Source organism: Lepisosteus oculatus, chromosome 11 (assembly GCF_040954835.1).
Source record: "Lepisosteus oculatus isolate fLepOcu1 chromosome 11, fLepOcu1.hap2, whole genome shotgun sequence".
Lineage (NCBI taxonomy): Eukaryota > Metazoa > Chordata > Actinopteri > Semionotiformes > Lepisosteidae > Lepisosteus > Lepisosteus oculatus.
The window spans coordinates 29250592-29268625 of record NC_090706.1 but is presented as its reverse complement, the minus strand read 5'-3'; the positions used below and the strand labels follow the sequence as shown (position 1 = coordinate 29268625).

General features: G+C 53.8%; 1 protein-coding gene across 1 annotated transcript; it reads left to right on the top strand.

Moving 5' to 3' along the window:
* The first annotated feature begins 6469 nt into the window (after positions 1–6469).
* On the top strand, positions 6470–10322 carry egr1 (early growth response 1). Its single transcript, XM_006631698.3, has 2 exons — positions 6470–7155; positions 7741–10322. The coding sequence occupies exons 1-2, from the start codon at positions 6945–6947 to the stop codon at positions 9042–9044; spliced, it is 1515 nt and encodes a 504-aa protein (XP_006631761.1). The 5' UTR covers positions 6470–6944; the 3' UTR covers positions 9045–10322.
* The last annotated feature ends 7712 nt before the right edge of the window (positions 10323–18034 follow it).

Genomic DNA, 18034 nt, shown 5'->3' with positions numbered 1-18034 from the left:
GCTCTCCAACCCAAACCCAGAGGACACAGTGTTCCTCCAGGACCAGACAGAGAAGGACCACTGTGAGGTCAATATGGAGCAGAAGCAACGTGGTCAAAGGGAAGGTGGGGAAACTGGAAACTGACCCTGCAGAGCAGCTGAAAGTGAAAGAGCCTGGAGTGTGTTTGAAAGGCTCTTGGGTATCAGCAGGTGGCATGAAGATACAAAAAGTAGATTCACCCATTCCTTTTCATTCGATTCTCCTCTGGCAGGAAAGCCACTGGCTCCAACCAGCATCAGTTTACAGAAGGTCTCTTGTGAGATCATCATCCCCATCATCATCTTCATCCTCATGATCTCCATCATCGTGATCATCATCATCATCACCATCATCATCTTCATCCTCATGATCTCCATCATCGTGATCATCATCATCATCCCCATCATCATCTTCATCCTCATGATCTCCATCATCGTGATCATCATCATCCCCATCATCATCTTCATCCTCATGATCCTCATCATCATCATCATCATCCCCATCATCATCTTCACAATCGTCCTCATTATGTTCTCCATCACCATCCTCATATAACATCACCATCAGCATCTTCTTCATCATCATCAACATCATCATTTTCATCAGCAACAGCAAGAGCACCTGCCTGAGCGGACAGGGCTCAGTCTGCTGGGATCACCGTGTGATGCACAGTGTTCAGGCTTCCTGACACCTTCCCCTACGGACTGGGGGTCCCGTGTGCTTGTGCATTGAAAAGGTGGACTCTATTCATCCCCTGGTTGGTCTAAGCTCCAGCAAAGTCTGGTTGACCCCAGCCAGGAACCCCAGCAAAACCAAAGCACCCTCATTCTCAGGAAGACCACCCAGCAGAGCACTGGAAATCCCTGTGGTGCGAAATGCTGGAGTGATGTGTGACCACAATGACATCGGTAAGATTGCAAATGGGAGGAGACCACTCGGCTTATTAGCTTATTTGGTCCTTAGTGGGCTAATTGAGCTGAAGATCCCATCCAGCCGCTTCTTGAAAGAAGCCTGAGTACTGAGGTCACCAACATGACTGGCAGCGCGTTCCCCACTCCCGCCACCCTTTGTGTAAAGAAATGCCTCCTGTTCTCAGTGTTAGGTGCTCTTCCCCCTGGTTTCCACAGGTGTCGTCTGGTTCGTGGTTCTCTCCTGGTTGTGAAGAAGTCCTCGGGGTTGAGTGTGTCAGTGTCTTTGAGGATTGTGAACGTTTGTATCAGGTCCCCTCGTAGTCGTCTCTGTTCGAGACTAAAGAGATTAGGTTCCTTCAGCCTGTCCGAGTGGGACATCCCTTGACCCATGGAGCTGTTTTTCCTTATTCTCTCTTTCTAATGCTTTTGACTGCGTTATTAGACTCTACATACCAGCTGACTGTCTGAGCCCACACTGTTATTAGACCCAGAAAGGCTGATTCGATCGATTCTCTGCAGGGCTGTAGGGACTGTTGGTGCTCAGCAGGAGCCTGTGGTCTTGGGGCTCCAGCCCCTGCCTCGGGGTACCCCTTTTCCCACCCCCACCTTCCCCTCCAGCATCCCAAAGCCCCTCTGTCGGCACCGCCCAGCAGGACGTAAGAAAGAGAGGCACAAACAGGTACCGCAACCAGAACACCTGAGCTGCACGCCGACAGACACCGGTCGAAACAGATCTACAGAGCAGAAATAAGCCGGTGAGAATGTGCTGTAATCAATTCCACACAGCAGAGTGTTCCAGGGCCGTGTGGGAGTGAGGAATGTTGTTCTCCACAAGTGCGAAATGAGACCTGATTAAATATTAACGGGAGAAAGAGGGGGGCGTGTAGGTGATGGAGAAAGCCAGTGTTATTGTCTGCAACGGCTCAGCGTAGGTGGGACTGATTACAAACACGAGCTCGCTCTGCCTGTGGGTTGTGTCAGGTCTGACTTTCACTGTGGGTGAATCCCTCCATCATCCTTATTACATCAGCGCACCGGGGGCCCTTTGCGTCTGTTTGTGTGCTTCTGAGTTTCCACTGGCAGTTGAAATCACCCGCGCCGCCGATAAACGCGAAAAAAAGTCGCCCGGTTTTTTGAGTGTAGCGGAGAAGGGCTTCCCCTGTCCGTCACGTCACTGGCTCGGAGCTCCCCTGCCGAAGTCAGCTCTCAACGCCCGGAGAGCGTGCTTTAGAGCTTCCTGGTGCAGTGCCCAGTTTTGCCGTGCAGGAGAAAGAAAACAACAGCAACTGCCTTGACACACAGAACTTCCATACGGGAGGCGAAATCTCCAGCCAGGAGCAGGAGGTCTCCAAGCAAGGGCAAGAGGTTTTTTTTGTTTGGTTAAACACATTGGTTAAACCCGCTCCATTTTGACCGCTTGCTTAGTTCTCAAAGAACGACTCAAACCTCCTCTTTCCTTGTGGAATCCGCCAGGGCCCCCAGCCTATCAGCAGTGGATGACGTGCCTTTATCCCCCCACCCCACCCCCTGTTCGCTCCCCCACATTAGGTGAACCGCCGGGGGGCAGCTGCCTGGAGGACTGAAGGACTGAAGGAACACCCCAGCTCGCGTGTGGGGTAACGCCCTAGAGGAGCCACGGCCCATGACAAAGACATCGGGCGCGCCTGCAGGCCTGGCCGCTGAGAAACAGGGGGCCCCACTCTTGCCCAAGTAGAAAGAGCGAATTGGTTCCCTTGCCCTGTACACAAAGAGTTGTAGGGGTGTGGATCTAACTTCCCGACCGGATTTCAAATGGGCCAGAATTGCCCCTTCCCGAGATGCGCCGTATTAAAAGATGCCCTTTGACCTGCGCGCTCGCTCCTTCCTGCGCGTCTAAACACCAGGTGACGGCCGATCGGGAATCGGGAAGGACATTTTCAAAGTAACAATGCAAATAATGGGGGGGATTTTGGGCGTTTTGGGGGCAAGGCAAGACCCTACCTGTCAGGCACATTGCACAACCTCTATTGGAGAGAGCAAACCGCACAGTGCGACGCTGGCTGGGTGGGATAATGAGCTAATCCGGAGACAGAGAGAATTACAACTCCGCCCATTATTGCAAAATCGGTCATTTCAGGTAGTGCGTGGAAGCGAGCCGGAGAGGAACGCAGACGCCCAGGGCGCACGGCTGGTGCTCACCCCGCGCCGCTGGTCAGTAATCCCCGAGTCGACGTCACCAAGAGGCACGCGCTGCCGCGGAAGCACGAGAAGGGGCCGCCCCGCCCGACCTGTCCGCTGACCAGCGGCGTCCCGCCGCGCCCGCAGCGCGCATGCCTGCCCGGCGGCTTCCCGGGTTCCCTCGACCCACATCCCGCGCGAGGAGGAATGCGGGGAAAGACCTTCAGTGCAGGCGGGGAGCTCGAGCGCGGCTCGGGAGCATGCTCAGTGCGATCTCACTGCGTCGGTGGCTTCTACCTGGCTGGTCTCCAGAAGGAGCGAGTTAGGCGCGCTGGCAGAGGAGATTTCCAGAGAGGAAGTTTACTGACCATCGATCGCCGGTTATTTGACTCGTTGCCGGTATTTTAAATAAACGGCTCGCGGACCCACACGCTTTGAAAGCGTATACAAAGATATACATGCATGCACGCACACAGCAATGCGGCAAGCAGCGGAGATCGTTTGTTTTTTTTAAAAAAAACCAGCGACGGAGTCAAGAGGTTTATTTACAGAGAAGCCCAGAGATTCCCAGCGTTCAGCGGCTGACAGAGCCGAGATCGCCCCCTTCTCCACCGCATCGCCCCTCCTTCCCCTCCTGCCTGCACACTGCAGTATTTTAAAAATAGGGTCTGTGTCAGACGTCGATCGGGGCTGAGAGAATCCCGATCTCTCACCGAAACTGGGATACCCCTGCAATTCGCAAACACCCTCCCCTCCCCCGCTCGCTCCACCTGCGAGGAAACCAGCAGCAGCGAACTGGAGCCGAGCGCGATGACGACACAGCCAGACGGACCGTGCACGAGGCCGCCCCGGGCCATGTCCTCCCTGCCGTAAAACATTCTAAATGAAGACACCTAATCGATCTGCCCCTCTGTGCCCTGCATTCCCATTTCCCGACGTGTATACACTTCAATGTGTGCATTACTGCCATTAATATGGATTCCTCCACCATTAATATATGAGTATGACCTAGGAATGAGTTATGTTTTACTCAGGTCCTCACTGCTTGGGCTTTATAGATCCCAGGGCTGTTTGTACGAGTCTTGTACAGTTTCTCTCTCCTCCCCTGATCTGTGTGTCGTGGGGCTGCAGGAGGACTGAGCCCCACTCTAGTCTTGTACAGTTTCTCTCTCCTCCCCTGATCTGTGTGCCGTGGGGCTGCAGGTGCAGAACAGTGTCACCCAGGTGGTTCTGCTGTTCAGTGGTGTTGAAGTGGGTCCCCTACTGTGTGTGAAGCTCTTCCTCTGGGAGGCTTTGGGAACGAAAAGCACAGTGTACACGCGCAAATAATTCTGAAGGTTGTGTGTAGGATTTAGAATGAACTGACTGCAGTTGCCCATCTGCTCTGGACGCGAAAAGGGCGGGGAGGCTTATCTGTTTGGTTCCAAAGTCTCAGGCCTGAAAATCCCTGCAGCCAACCGGAGTAAACAAAGATCAGGCGCCCTGCAGCTACAGCTCTCTGCGCTGGCGGCGGCCGCGGAGTGTCGAGACACCACACTGCAGGTTTCTCCGGGTCCGGGCAGCAGCGCGGTCTCTCCCTCTCAGCGTACCTGGGGCGCCCGGTGCACACGACCACGAACCCCCCAAAAAAGGGGTAAAACCCGTTTCCTGCGCTACTCGAATTCTGGAGCCACCAAACAACTTATAGCAGCCTACTGTACTGGAGATGTGAGGTCACAGCAAAAAATGCGATGTTCAGTCTTGGATGTGGTGCAACGCTGGTCGAAGTCTGTGGAGGTCAGGGTTCGAGACAAGAGCGCGTCTGCAGCGGCGAGCTCAGTCATTCATACACACACCGCGGGATAAGATGAATTAGCCCAGGCACCCCCAGACACTGGACAGTGTGTTTTGGACAGACCCGCGCTTGCAGTTCGGAATTGTGTGTGTGTGTGTACGCGCACGCGAGTCATCGTACCTGTTCCCCTCTCCCGAGGCTCGTGCTCAGCTGCAGCTCGTGTGTGTGTGTGCTGTACGTACACGCGCCGGGTCCCCCCGGCACCAGACCCCAGCCCAGCCCAGCCCAGCGTTCTGCGCTCTCACGGGCATTCCCAGGCTGGCCCCTCTGGGTGTCGGAGCAGCCAGACAGCCCCGTAGCTGCTCCCCCGCAATTCCTGCCGCAGAGTCCTGGTTATGTCAGCAGTCCCCACGGAGAGATTTTCATGCAAAACACTCTGCCTCGCACAGCCATCAGGGGGAGAATCCATCCCGTCTCCCTCTCTCCCTCTCTCCCTCCGCGAATAAACCGATCGAAAAAATGCACCCCCCCCGGCCCAAATCACACACAGACGTTTATCGGCACAATTCGACTCGTCAGCAAAAAAGCTCACAACGCCGTACAGAAGTTTCTGACCCTTTTCCGCCTTGGGGAAGCAGGAGCGAGAAAACCGCAGTGGTAGCTTCTCAAATACAGCCTCGCCTGCCTTAAGGTGGATCGTTGCAACAAGTGCTGGGCTATGTGCTATAATATTATTATTATTATTATTATTATTATTATTATTATTATTATTATTATTATTATTATTATTAATGGAGTTTGCATACGCAAGCTACCCCTTTCGTTATGAACAATGTATTGAACGCGTCTTGCACACATCTCCCAGGATGTGGGAGAACAACAATCCTTAATAATTCGGTGTTACTGTCTTTGACTCGATTCAGGTGTCCAGAGTTTTCGTGCACACAGAACTTTACTGGCGAACCCGTAATGCTACGCCATATGTCTGGGCGTTCGTGTCAACTGTGCATTATTTCCTTATTCCGAAAGCACGCGGCTTCGAGCAGCGGACTGTACGCTGCTGGTGCTGTTTTTGGAAAGAAGCTGTGTTCTGCGTTTTCTGGCACCTAACGTGAGAGAATAACACAGTGGCAGCGCTCTGTGCTGGACTTCAATCGCCTCGCGTTCTGTGCCAGACAGCGCTCAGCACTACCCCCAGGAAACTCCAAATAAGGGCAAGGAAGTGGAAACCCACCGGAATGAGTCCATATGTAGACACGACCTTATATGGCATGGCGGAGCCGGGGCTTCCGGCAAGCGCTCAGCTGCTGAGCACAGACGGGAAATCCAAGCCGAACTTCGGGTGCGCCGGGGCCGAAGACAAACAGCTCTTCCTTTTTTAATGGTGGGAGTCTCGGCCCCGGGGTGCCGTGATTCTGCTCGCGGTGGGCAATGATCGGCCTTTTGCTTTCGATTTATTGCACGGGGATCTGTTTCGCATTCTCTCCGAGCCGCCTTTCCTCCCCAGGCAAACGTCATGTGTCCTCCACTGCAGTGCTAAATATGGGCTTCCTCCTGTCCATATATGGACATCTACGTCACGCCAGGAGGATATAAAAAGGAGTGGGGATTCTCTAAATAGAGGAACAGCTCTCGATTCACTGCCAGTACAGAGCGAAACAGGACAGGCACACAGAGCGATATTGCTCCCTGTTTCTCTCTGAGAGAAATAACAATAAAACAAATCAGAACAAGTCCAAAAACAACCAAAAAAAGGGGAAATAACCAATATTAGCCGGAGCTATTGAATTTTCCTCGTCAGTTGTCAAGGAAAAAAAAAAAGGCAACATTTTGCAACATTTCGAACGCGTTTTGGAATGAACGAGAAAAGTGCCAGTTTTCACCGTTGTAATTAATTTTTAAACAACAAAACCAAAAACCAAAACAAAACAACCATCAAAACTGGATGTGCTGTGCTAGAACGTGAAAGCCGAGAAGGAGACCCGAGAAGACTGTGGCTCCGCTCCTGCCTCTTCTCGCCAGAGCCCCCGAGGAGCCGTCGGTGGTCCCCTCACCTGTGCGCGCGCCCGCCCGCCCGCCGACCATGGCCGCGACCAAGACGGAGATGCTCCTGCCCGCCCTGCAGATCTCGGACCCCATCAACTTCCCGCACTCGCCCATGGATAATTACCCCAAGCTGGAGGAGATGATGCTGCTCAGCTCCGCGGGGACTCCGTTCCTCACCCCCTCCGCTCCCGAGGGAGCGGGGTTCGGCGCGGGGGAAACCGGGGACCAGTACGACCACCTGACTGGAGGTAAGCGCTCGAGCTCTGTCCTGTCCGCGCGCGGGCACGCAGCGGTGTGCTCCGAGCGGCTCGCTCGGCAACTGTCAGGTGCAATAGAGACGGGCTCGGAAACGTGGCTGTTTCGTATAGAGATGTAATAGAATTTCGTTTAGCAACGGAACCGTGTCCAGTCGGGGGCTTCAGCGCTGCACAGTGCATAGAAACAAATGGAAAAACCCCACAGAATAAGAGAACGTATATTTGCACACAGGCTGATGCACAGCATCAGACGTGTAAAACGGCTTCGAAATGAATGCATCTTCCTCTCGCTGCGATGGGGCGCCCGGCGCTCGCGGTAGAAGCCGAGCGCGGAGGCTCGGAGCAGCAGCGAGGGCGGCGCGCGCGGGGGGATTCTCCGCCCGTGCGTCAGCACCTGCTGTCAGCGCGGCGCGCGCGGGTGCCGGGCGCTCCCGCTGCACGAGGCAGCCCGCTGGAGCGTGCGGGGGACCCCAGCGCGCTCCGCTCCCACGCGCTGCCCGGGGGCGCAGAGCAGAGCAGAGCAGCAGCCGTGTGACAGCCGTGTGACGAGTCTCTGTGTTGTTGTTGCTCCTGCAGACACGCTGTCCGAGATCTCCCTGAGCTGCGACAAGCACCTGCCGGAGCAGAGCTACCCCGGCCAGCGGCTGCCACCCATCTCCTACACCGGCCGCTTCACCCTGGAGCCCGCGGCCAACTGCAGCAACAGCCTGTGGGCCGAGCCCCTGTTCAGCCTGGTCAGCGGCCTGGTGGGCATCGCCAACCCCCCCAGCACCTCCGCCCCGTCCCTGTCCTCCTCCGGCCCCACCCAGGCCTCCGCCGCCTCCCACAGCCCCCCCCTGAGCTGCTCGGTGCAGCCCAGCGAGCCCAACCCCATCTACTCGGCGGCGCCCACCTACTCCAGCGCCAGCCCCGACGTCTTCCCCGAGCAGGCCCAGCCCTTCCCCAGCCCCTCGGGCGGGGGGCTGCAGTACCCGCCCCCCGCCTACCCCGGCTCCAAGGCCTGCCCCGCCAGCTTCCCCGTGCCCATGATCCCCGACTACCTGTTCCCCCAGCAGCAGGGCGAGATCAGCCTGGTGCCGCCCGACCAGAAGCCCTTCCAGAGCCCCTCCTCCTCGTCCTGCGTCACCACCTCCTCCTCCTCCTCCTCCGCCTCCTCCCAGCAGCCCTCGCTCACGCCCCTCTCCACCATCAAGGCCTTCGCCACCCAGACGGGCTCCCAGGACCTCAAGAGCGCCTACCCCTCCCAGCTGATCAAGCCCAGCCGCATGCGGAAGTACCCCAACCGGCCCAGCAAGACCCCGCCCCACGAGCGCCCCTACGCCTGCCCCGTGGAGACCTGCGACCGGCGCTTCTCGCGCTCCGACGAGCTCACCCGCCACATCCGAATCCACACCGGCCAGAAGCCCTTCCAGTGCCGCATCTGCATGCGCAACTTCAGCCGCAGCGACCACCTGACCACGCACATCCGCACGCACACCGGGGAGAAGCCCTTCGCCTGCGAGATCTGCGGCCGCAAGTTCGCCCGCAGCGACGAGCGCAAGAGGCACACCAAGATCCACCTGCGGCAGAAGGACAAGAAGGCGGAGAAGGCGGCGGCGGCGGCGGCGGTGTCGGCGGCCACGCCCCCCTCGGCGGCCAGCTACCCCTCGCCCATCACGTCCTACCCCTCGCCCGTGTCCTCCTTCCCCTCCCCGGTGCCCTCCTGCTACTCCTCGCCCGCGCACGCCTCCTACCCCTCGCCCGCCGTCGCCACCACGTACCCCTCCGTCTCGGGCGCCTTCCAGACGCAGGCGGCCGCCAGCATCTACAGCTCCCCGGTGGCCACGCCCCTGTCGGACATGCAGGCCACGCTGTCGCCACGGACGATCGAGATCTGCTGAGGGGGGGGTCCCCGGGGGGGCGGGGCGGGGCGCTCGTCTGGCCTCCCGCACGATCAGGAGGACCGGCCTCGTCGTCGCCCCCAACCCCCTGCGCCCCCTTCGCTCTCGAACTCTTAAGGTACCCCGAAAGAGGGAAAGAGGGGTGTTCGGGGGGGGCTTGAGAAAAGTGCCGAGGACTCCTCTAAGAGGACGCACACGAGAGCACCCCCAAAACAAAAAAAACGCAAAGACAAAACGAGACTTGGGAGAGCAACAGGTTCCCCACGGGGATTTTAAACTGATGCACAGCCCCGCCGGCTCGCCCCCTGTCCCCCCTCCCCAAGATTCCCAGGAAAAGAGTGGAAGAGACTCGAGCCTCGTCACGGTTTTTATGGCCTGGGGGGGTCCCGGCCCCCCTCCTCTCGCTGCCCGGCCAGCGCGCCAGCCGGGCAGCACAGACTCGGACGATATACATACGCATAACGTATCCTGTATGTGCCATGTTCCGTTCCTCATTCTTTGGTACTCTTGATGTGAAAATTGATTTGCATATTTACATTGTATCATTTGAAGTTAGCAAGGGCCATATTTTATAAATATTTTTCTCTCTCTCTCTCTCTCCTGTAGTGGAAATGCTGTGACCAGTTTTGAAATTTGTTTAACGGGGAAAAAAAAAAAAAGCACTTACGTATTCAAAGCATGTGTAAGAGTGATGTCCGTTTCTCTTATTTTGTAAATATCACCCACTGGTACTTTCTCTCGCTCTCTTTTTCCCATGTCGCAAAAAGTTCTGTTGGAAAACAAAAAATCTAGAAAAAACAAAAACCACGTTTATCGGTGCCTTTTGTGAAGCCTCGTGGATGTTTTGACACATCTGTTTGTGTGACTGGATGCTTTGCATCTCTATAGCCTTAAGGTGAAAGGGATATTTTTATACCGAATGTAAGAGGGATTTTAAGGGAAGACTGATGAAAGACTTGAGGGCACAGCTTCATTTCTTTAGAATGTAAGCAAAAAAAGTCTCCAAAGTATATTTTTGTAACTGAAATGTAAATATCTATATATTCAGGAGTTGGAATGTTGTAGTTACCTACTGAGTAGGCATGGATTTCTTGTATGTGATTTACATGCAGTTCATTATTTTGTGGTATTTTTATTTTGTAATTGTGTTTTGTTAAACCAAGTGACTGTTTCTGGCTTCTAAAAACACATGGAATGCGCTTTACTGCCAATGGGATATTTGGTGTACAAGATATCCTTACAGAGAAGAACTATAAATGAAATAAAATTATAAATATATGTCTTGATTTCTCCTGTGAGTTTGTATTCGTCTGTCCCTGTCTGAAGCCCTATTCTGTCAATAGAGGAACATAAGGTGTAACGAACAGTTCTTTCCGGACCCTATGCGGACGACACAATCCGAAGAAGTGGGGAAACACTAGGAAAAGGTCATGCAGGGATACGGGGCTGAAAACAGGGGGGCGTGTCCAAAGTGCGCTGGTGCACGGGGGAGGCGTGGCCGAGGCGAACAATCCAAAAACAATCCATAGAGGGAATCCAAAACACAAGAATAAGTCCATAGCCAGGTGATCCATCCAAACAAGGAATTAAAACCATGAACCGGGTCGGAACCGGCGGACAGGGAACGGGAACAGAGATTAAAACCTTAACGGGACCAGGCGCTTCCAGGTCCCGGACTCGCACGGTGCCGAAACCAGACGCAGAGCCAGGATGAGCGTCAGCGCCTGGCTTTTAAGGTGGGCTGGGAAAAGGGATCAGGTGCACAGAATTAAGTCTAAAGTGAAAGGGCTGGAGCACCCTTAAGGAGGGGGGACTATAACCGTGACATAAGGAGAGCTATAAATAAGTGAGGGACATTCAGATGTTTGGTTCCAACAACTTGGCTGGGCAGCTTGTTCTTCTACACTCCATGGACACCCATGGGTGCTCAGCTGACCATCCTAAACAGCAAGTGTTTGGTGTTCGCGCCTAAACACAGTTAAAGTGTGAAATATCCCAGGCCACGCCTTATAACATGCCTATCCATGGCCTGAGCTCGGATTCACGGTGATCACTGGAAACACACAGCAGTCGCCATGCTGCTGAGACTCATTACCAGTCCTCCGAAATCTGGCTTTCTGTGTTCACAGCTCATCATCCCTGAACTCCGGGGTTTCCCGTTAGCTGGGTATCGACCAGATGTCTTATCATATAAACCTTCCCTTCAGCAGACCCGGTGTTATCTGTTACGTCGATATCTGCTCCTGGTCCTGAAGGGGGCGCCATTTCTCCCGGCATTCACTCTGAGGCAAATTGCGCCTTCAAGAGTCAGGGCTGTCGTTCACTCGGCTGGTCAGTATTGCCCCCGTCTCTAGCTGTTGGGGATAAGACGTCAGCCCTGCAGGACCAGGAGTGGACATCAGGCTCGCTGGTGTAGCTGTCCAGTCGCTGGTCACGGCACGGCTCCCCAAGTCACTGCTCCCGGTTTCATCCTCTTCCTCCTGGTATCCGAATCCAAGACCTCCGGAACTCGACTCTCCCCAGCCAAGGTACAGCCAACACTGTCTCTTCCAAACATTTCCACTGCTGCCAGTGGAAATGTTAATGGGCGCGAATCTGGCTCGATATCTATTTGCTCTTTCGTCTCTTATTATTGCTCATAAGAATAACAGAATAACAGAACGCCCACACATGCACACACACAAGAGAAGATCACTCAGCACGCTGGCCTTTTGCTAGAAGGAGGGTAAGGACCCATGCCATGTGCCTTAGGCACGTGAGGCTATGGTGAAGTAAGAACAGCGATCGAGTCAAAGTGTCTCATGTCACCAGGGTAGATCCTGCCCCATCGCAGTCAAGCCCCACAAGAGCACTGTGGAGCCACCCCACGGCACGTGACTGCCCACACCAGGCTGCTGGCAGGGCTTCGCGCCCCATGTGGGCACAGACTGTGGCACGGCCAGCCAGGCCCGCGCCAAACCCAAGCCAAGAGGAACCGGGAACCGAACCGGGAGACCGGGCGGCAGGGGAGAGCTCGCACACGGACGGGCCGCAGGCGCCCGCAGCCGGAGCGGAGAGACCCCACCTGTGTGGGGGGGCGTCTTGATTACCCCCTCGCACTGTGTACTTGACGCTTGGCCCTGCGGTTGTTCGAGGTGTTTCTTGAAGCTGCCATCTTCCCAATCGGTGCCACTTCCATCGACACACTGGCCCGGCGCCGTGAGGAATTCCACCGGCCAGCTCAGCTGGACCCCCCTGTGCTTTGGCAGGCTGAAAGAGGAAAGCAGTGCGGCAGAGAGACAGGGCTCTTCTCCAGAGCCCCGCGCCTGTCTGACCCTCAGGAGGCAGAAAGTCACAGTCATGTGAGCCTCAACAGCTGGATCTTGAGCAATTTGCATGTTTTTCTCCCTTGGCTGTGCATCTCCATCATCAGTGAGTAATATTTTCTTCCTTTAAACAACTGTTCCTGCTGCATCCCAAAATCTAGAAGCATCCTCATTTCCTAAGCACTCCCGCTACCAGTAGATACACAGTGAAGCTTGAACAAGAGGACATCTCTACACAAAGGGTGGCGGGAGTGTGGAACAAACTGCCCAGCCATGTGGTTGAAGCCGATACCCTGGCTTCCTTCAAGCCACAGGTGGATGAGATCCTGAGATCAATTAGCTATTAACTACCAAACCTCTGTACTCTGTACACATCCACCCTGAGCCTCCTCAGGTAAATGCACCCCCAGGCTTGCAGAACGTGCACCCCAAGCCTCCAGCACATGCACCCCAAGCCCCACAGGCCACACAGCTCTTGCATGATGGACAATGCCATGTCTCACTGCAGCAGGCAGAGACTATACCACAGTGCCTCCCCTAACCACCCAAGCTTTTGACTTGTTGGCAAGAAATGTCCTGGAAAAATGTTTTATTTGCATCTGGTGGTGTAGCAGTTAGCACTGCTGCTTCTTATCTCTTAGGTCCAGGGTCCATTCTAGACAATGGCAGGTTCGTAGGGGGAGTTTGCATGTTCTCCCTGGGTTTGCGCTAGTTTGCGCTAGTGTTCGGTTATCTTCCTGCCTCTCAAAGACACGCTGGTACAGTATGTACATGTCCTGACACAAACCAGGGGTCTATCTGCTTCCAGGATAGACCCCTGGTTGCTGTTACCCTCAGCAGCCATCAGGAGGCGGCAGCGTGGAGTAGCGTTCAGAGCTCTGGAGACACAGCTGGACGGCTGGGCATTCAAATCCTGCTTGGGACACCGCTGTTGTAGCCCTGAGCAAGGCTCTGCGCTCAGAGAGCTCCAGTATATAGCCCAGCAGTATAAATGAGCTCAAATGTACGTTGCTTACTGTAGGATAAATGCATCATACGGATGTATTAAAAATAAAAAAAATAAGAGGCTTTCATATAATGGATGATGCACGGTTAATAATTTCCACGGCTAATGTGAGTTTCAGTACACTGCACATGTGAGCTTTTCACATTCAACTCAAAGCAGCCAACAAGGCAGAACGCATTATTAAAAGCTGATCGGTTGGATCAAAAACCCGCAGGGGCTTAGAAAGCACAATAAACAGGAGCTGGACTCTGTGACTACAGCCCTCCCTCTGCAGAAGGCTGGTCCTGTTATCCAGGAACTCTGTGGCCCTGGAATGCTTGTAACAAAAAAGAGAATCAAACTGAGCTCAGATTAAGAGGGTGATCCAATCAGCCTTCACCCTGCTTGGAGAAAATCCCTCTTTTTTTTCATTGGTCAGTGCGGAAGCGCTGTGGCTTCCTAATCCTCTTGGATTGGATAACATTTCTATTTCCAGATTAACGGAATGAAAGGAGCCTGTCAGAATCCGTCCGTATTAATACTGGCATCGCAAGGCCGCGAAAGCAATCTCTCTCCATCACGCCCGTGCGAGTGCGCCCCCAGTGGTCCGAGACGCTAGCTGGCCGGTGGGATTTCCTGCTCCTCTCCGTGTGGACAAGCCCGTGTGCAGAAGGAGCCGGTCCGTGGCTCGGGCTTGGGCCCGGTCCCAAGGTCCGGCTCGGAGGGCATCAGGACCCCTGCCACAGTCCCTGCACTTTTCCACAAATCCACATGGGAAGGGGCTCGGGAGCACCTCCTGTCCGCTCTCTTCTAGGTCCTGGGCGGGGGTGCAGGTGTCAAACACGGTGTAGGAGCTCCGCACGCACTCACAGTGGTGGATGAGGGGAATTTTGTGCTGGAATTCCGGCCACACTTCTGCCTAGACAGACCAGCGCAACACACCTAGTTCAACCTTTCAACCTCTCACCACCACACCGCCCTTCAGGGGGAGCTGTGCTACAGCACGAGAAGATGAAAGGCCTGATTTCCTCGAGTTCTCCTTCCCCGTTTGTCCCTGCAGAGTGTAACGCACGAGCTCGGCTCGGGCGGCCCAGTCGGACCCCTGATCCCAAGCCTACTGGGGATCTGCGGCTGGCTTGAACAGCGCAGTCCATCACTGCCCCCATCGCAATCCTGACGGAGCTCCAAGAGCTCCGCGAGGAGGAGTGGGCCAACGCTGCCACATCCAGGCGTGGTACAGAACTACCCAGACAGAATCCTGGCTGTAATTCAGGCAAAAGAGGTTCCATCGAGCATTAATTTCGGGGGTGTGGAGACTAATCCAACCAACCTTTCGAGAGTTTCGTTCCTAATGGCTTTTCAGCAAGCTTGAGCAGGCGTTTTGTGCTTGCAGGTCATCTGTTGTAATGAGTAAGCACAGGGAAGATGGATTCTGACAGAAGCCGTCTTGTTGAGAGCCTGTAAGGTGGAAAGGGTGCGCAGACATCCTCTAGGCTCTGTGCTGTTGGCTGGTGTGTCGGGCGTGCTGGTGTCATATACAGTGCGTGTTCCCATGTGACAGCACACGGGGGGCCGTCCGCTGTGCTGATCAAGGAGAGTTAATGCCTTTTACCAAGCCCACGTGGAGCCCGGGGAAAGATTAGTGAAGTCCTAAATGGATTCGCAACAGCAAGGGCTGTAACAGTTTGTCTATTTGTCTCCTGAAGAGGTAGAATTACCGCGATTTTTATTTCTTGAAAAACGAATCGCAACTCTTGGTTTTGGCCGGCTGTGTTCTTCCATTTGCTTCTCAGCTGTTTGCTTCAGTGCCTCACAGGAATTAAAAGAGAGGGACTGGACTGATGCCTGGATAGATTTCATTTCCCCACTTTTTCATCACGCAGTGATCTTTAGACGTCCTTCACAGTGTTTTGGAAGAAGGAGACCAAGCATTGACCTTTGTGTTTCAAGTGAATGGAGGAACGGGGGCTGCAGAGTGGTGGTAAGGGCCTGACCTTGAAGCTCAGGGTGAGAGGACTGCGAGCTGTATGTTGCCAGTTTCTAGCCCTGTCACCAGCCAATCGTGACTGGGACCCCCCATCTGGAGGTGTTGGCATGGTTCCAGATAGCGCGTGTGACCCTGTGTGATGTCATCGAGAGACGTGAGGCCCCTCCTATCAGGGCTGACTCTCCTGGCAGACTCTCAGGAGCTGGCTACTACTCTAATGAAGGACGGCTCTGCTTGCAGGGGTGTGGGAGGACAATCTCCTAGTTTCTCATTCTCCCCTGATTGGGACAGTGAGCATACAAGAACAAAGGAACAGTTACATGTTTAAGGAGGTCATTCAGCCCCATTCAGCAGATAGTAGCATATTGATCCAAGGATCTTATCTCCATCAGGCTGGGCTGGATGGGCTGAGAGGCCTTCGCACTCTTGCAACTTCTGTTCTTATATAACCTCCCAATTGAGAAAGTAGCCAGGGTAGGGTATTGGCATCAATGACATGGCGGGGCAGCCTGTTCCACACACCCGCCACTCTTTGTGGAAAGAAGTGCCTCCTGCCTTGACTCGAAGATCTCATCCTGACGTTTCTTAAAAGAGGCCTGGGCATCACCCCCAACAACAACATTACATTTTCTTTCTTGATTTTTCATGCCAAAACTGTGCCTGTCTTGCCCAGGTACTGCCTCAGGTCCTTCAGCCACAGCTTCTCCATTTTTAAAGATGAAACTATCCATTTTACTTGGCGTAAAATAGCTGACTCATTTCTGTACATTTTATATCCGATCACACATATGCTTATACATTAAACATAGATTTGATCAAAAATGCATTATTCCGTATGACTGGGTGTGAAACATGGGAGTATTTTTGTGAGCACATTTACAATGCAAACCAGTTTACACCCATTTAGCGCACATTATTTCCTCCACCAGACAATTACCGTTAGCTTGGGATAACGCAGGCAGGGGGACGCGCGCATTATCTGGAAAAGACGGCACACGCGAAGGCATTAATGAAGACGCCGCGGAGGACTCTGTCCCCGGAGGACGGGGGGGGGGCGTGTGAAACCTGTCACGTGTGATCAAACCGCGAGAAACCGACAGGAGGACCCTGGAGCTCCAGCAGCTCGCGCCACAAGAGGTTCCTACCCCCAAACTCACACTGCTCTTTGTTCAAGCCTGCGTGCTTCTCCCTGGTACATGAATACTAATGTAAAATGATAATAACGATCTGCTGCAACTAATCTCTCTTTTGTGGAAAAAGATCAAATGATATCGAAGTGAGTTTTTTTTTTTTTTCCGCCAGCGGAAAGGCCTCATTAGAGAAAAAGTTCCAAAGCTTTTTTTTTTCTTCTTCTTCTTCTTTCTTCTCGCTCCTCCTGTTTGGTTGGATTTTGTAATTTGCCACACGGCCTGTTTGAAGTTTTCCAAAAATGTAGAGCGCATACTTTATTTTACTGATGTCTTTCACATAAAGGGGAAAAACAATATATGCATCTACTGCGACGCATGAAAAACACATATATAGCGCTGCGTACAAATTGTGGCACGTGTAGGTACAGTATGTGTATACTCTGCAGATCTATTCTGAAACAACGCCAGTCGGATGACCGGTCGAGACTCCTGAGCTCACTGGGGTACCAGCTGATCACCACCACAAGGTATGGCCCTTCTCTGGTGTACTAGCTAGACGCTGGCGAGCACATGATGACCAGGCAAGAAGCATGACTTGTCTCTCGTATGAACAGAAACATCTGATCTTCCCCAGTGTGCATGGGGGTTCACTGCTGCGCCATGGAAACCAGGCGGGTTTTGTGGTTTAGAAATAGCGATCAGATCTGTTCGCTCACTCACTCCAAGAGTGGGGACACGATCAGCGGTCAGGACGCGTCTCTCTGCCCGCGCTGACTGGCCACAGGCACTGTCGGAGGTCACTCAGTGAGGCTATGGGGCTGTAATTACATTGGAGAGACTGGTCCTGTTCCGTCACCTCGAGAGTTTTCCGAACAAGACAGTAGTTAGAAGTAATAATCTGACTTGTTAAATAATCACAATTTAGTTCACCTTGAGCTGTTGTGATCAGGTTTTTAGAGATCAGTGGGATCTCATCAGTGTGGATTAAAGATTCAAGCTCAATGAAAAACGGGTCTGTTCTCAACCACTGCAATCTCTCAACAGTTGAAGATTTTATAGCAGTCAAAGACACTACTGGAGGCTTGGAGCCTCCTTGTCCCGAAGGGGCGGTATGTCTAGAAGTGGGCTGTCCAGTCCTGGTCCTTGAGGTGGGCTGTGCCTGGGACAGGGCAGTCCGGTCCCGGGCCTGGAGGGGCAGTGTGCCCTGAACCAGTTGGTCACTGACTCACTGGACCAATGGAACAGCTTCTCCCACCTCCTACACACAGGCCCTCCAAGTGCAGGATGGGACAGCCCTGAACGAAGGGGCCCTGACTTTCGGTGAGGCCGTCCATACTTGTATGCACACTCCACACACTTGTTTCTTGCACTCTGAGAAGAGGGGGGGAAAAGAATTCAATTAATTGGTCCCCTGATCCCAGATTGACTTTTCAAATTGCTCAAGAAACGGGAGATTTGCAAGGCAAATGCGAGCCCTCATCTTGAGCGCCTGAGCACAGGAACGCTGCTGTCTGCTCCCCAGGGGGATCCAAGGAGGCGTCTCCAAGCGCCATCCGTCTGCCTGAAACCAGGAATCAGAACGG

Coding starts and splice junctions, on each gene's coding strand:
- egr1 (XM_006631698.3), top strand. CDS start 6,945: ATGGCCGCGACCAAGACGGAGATGCTCCTGCCCGCCCTGCAGATCTCG. Junction 7,156..7,740: donor GTACGACCACCTGACTGGAG/GTAAGCGCTCGA, acceptor TTGCTCCTGCAG/ACACGCTGTCCGAGATCTCC.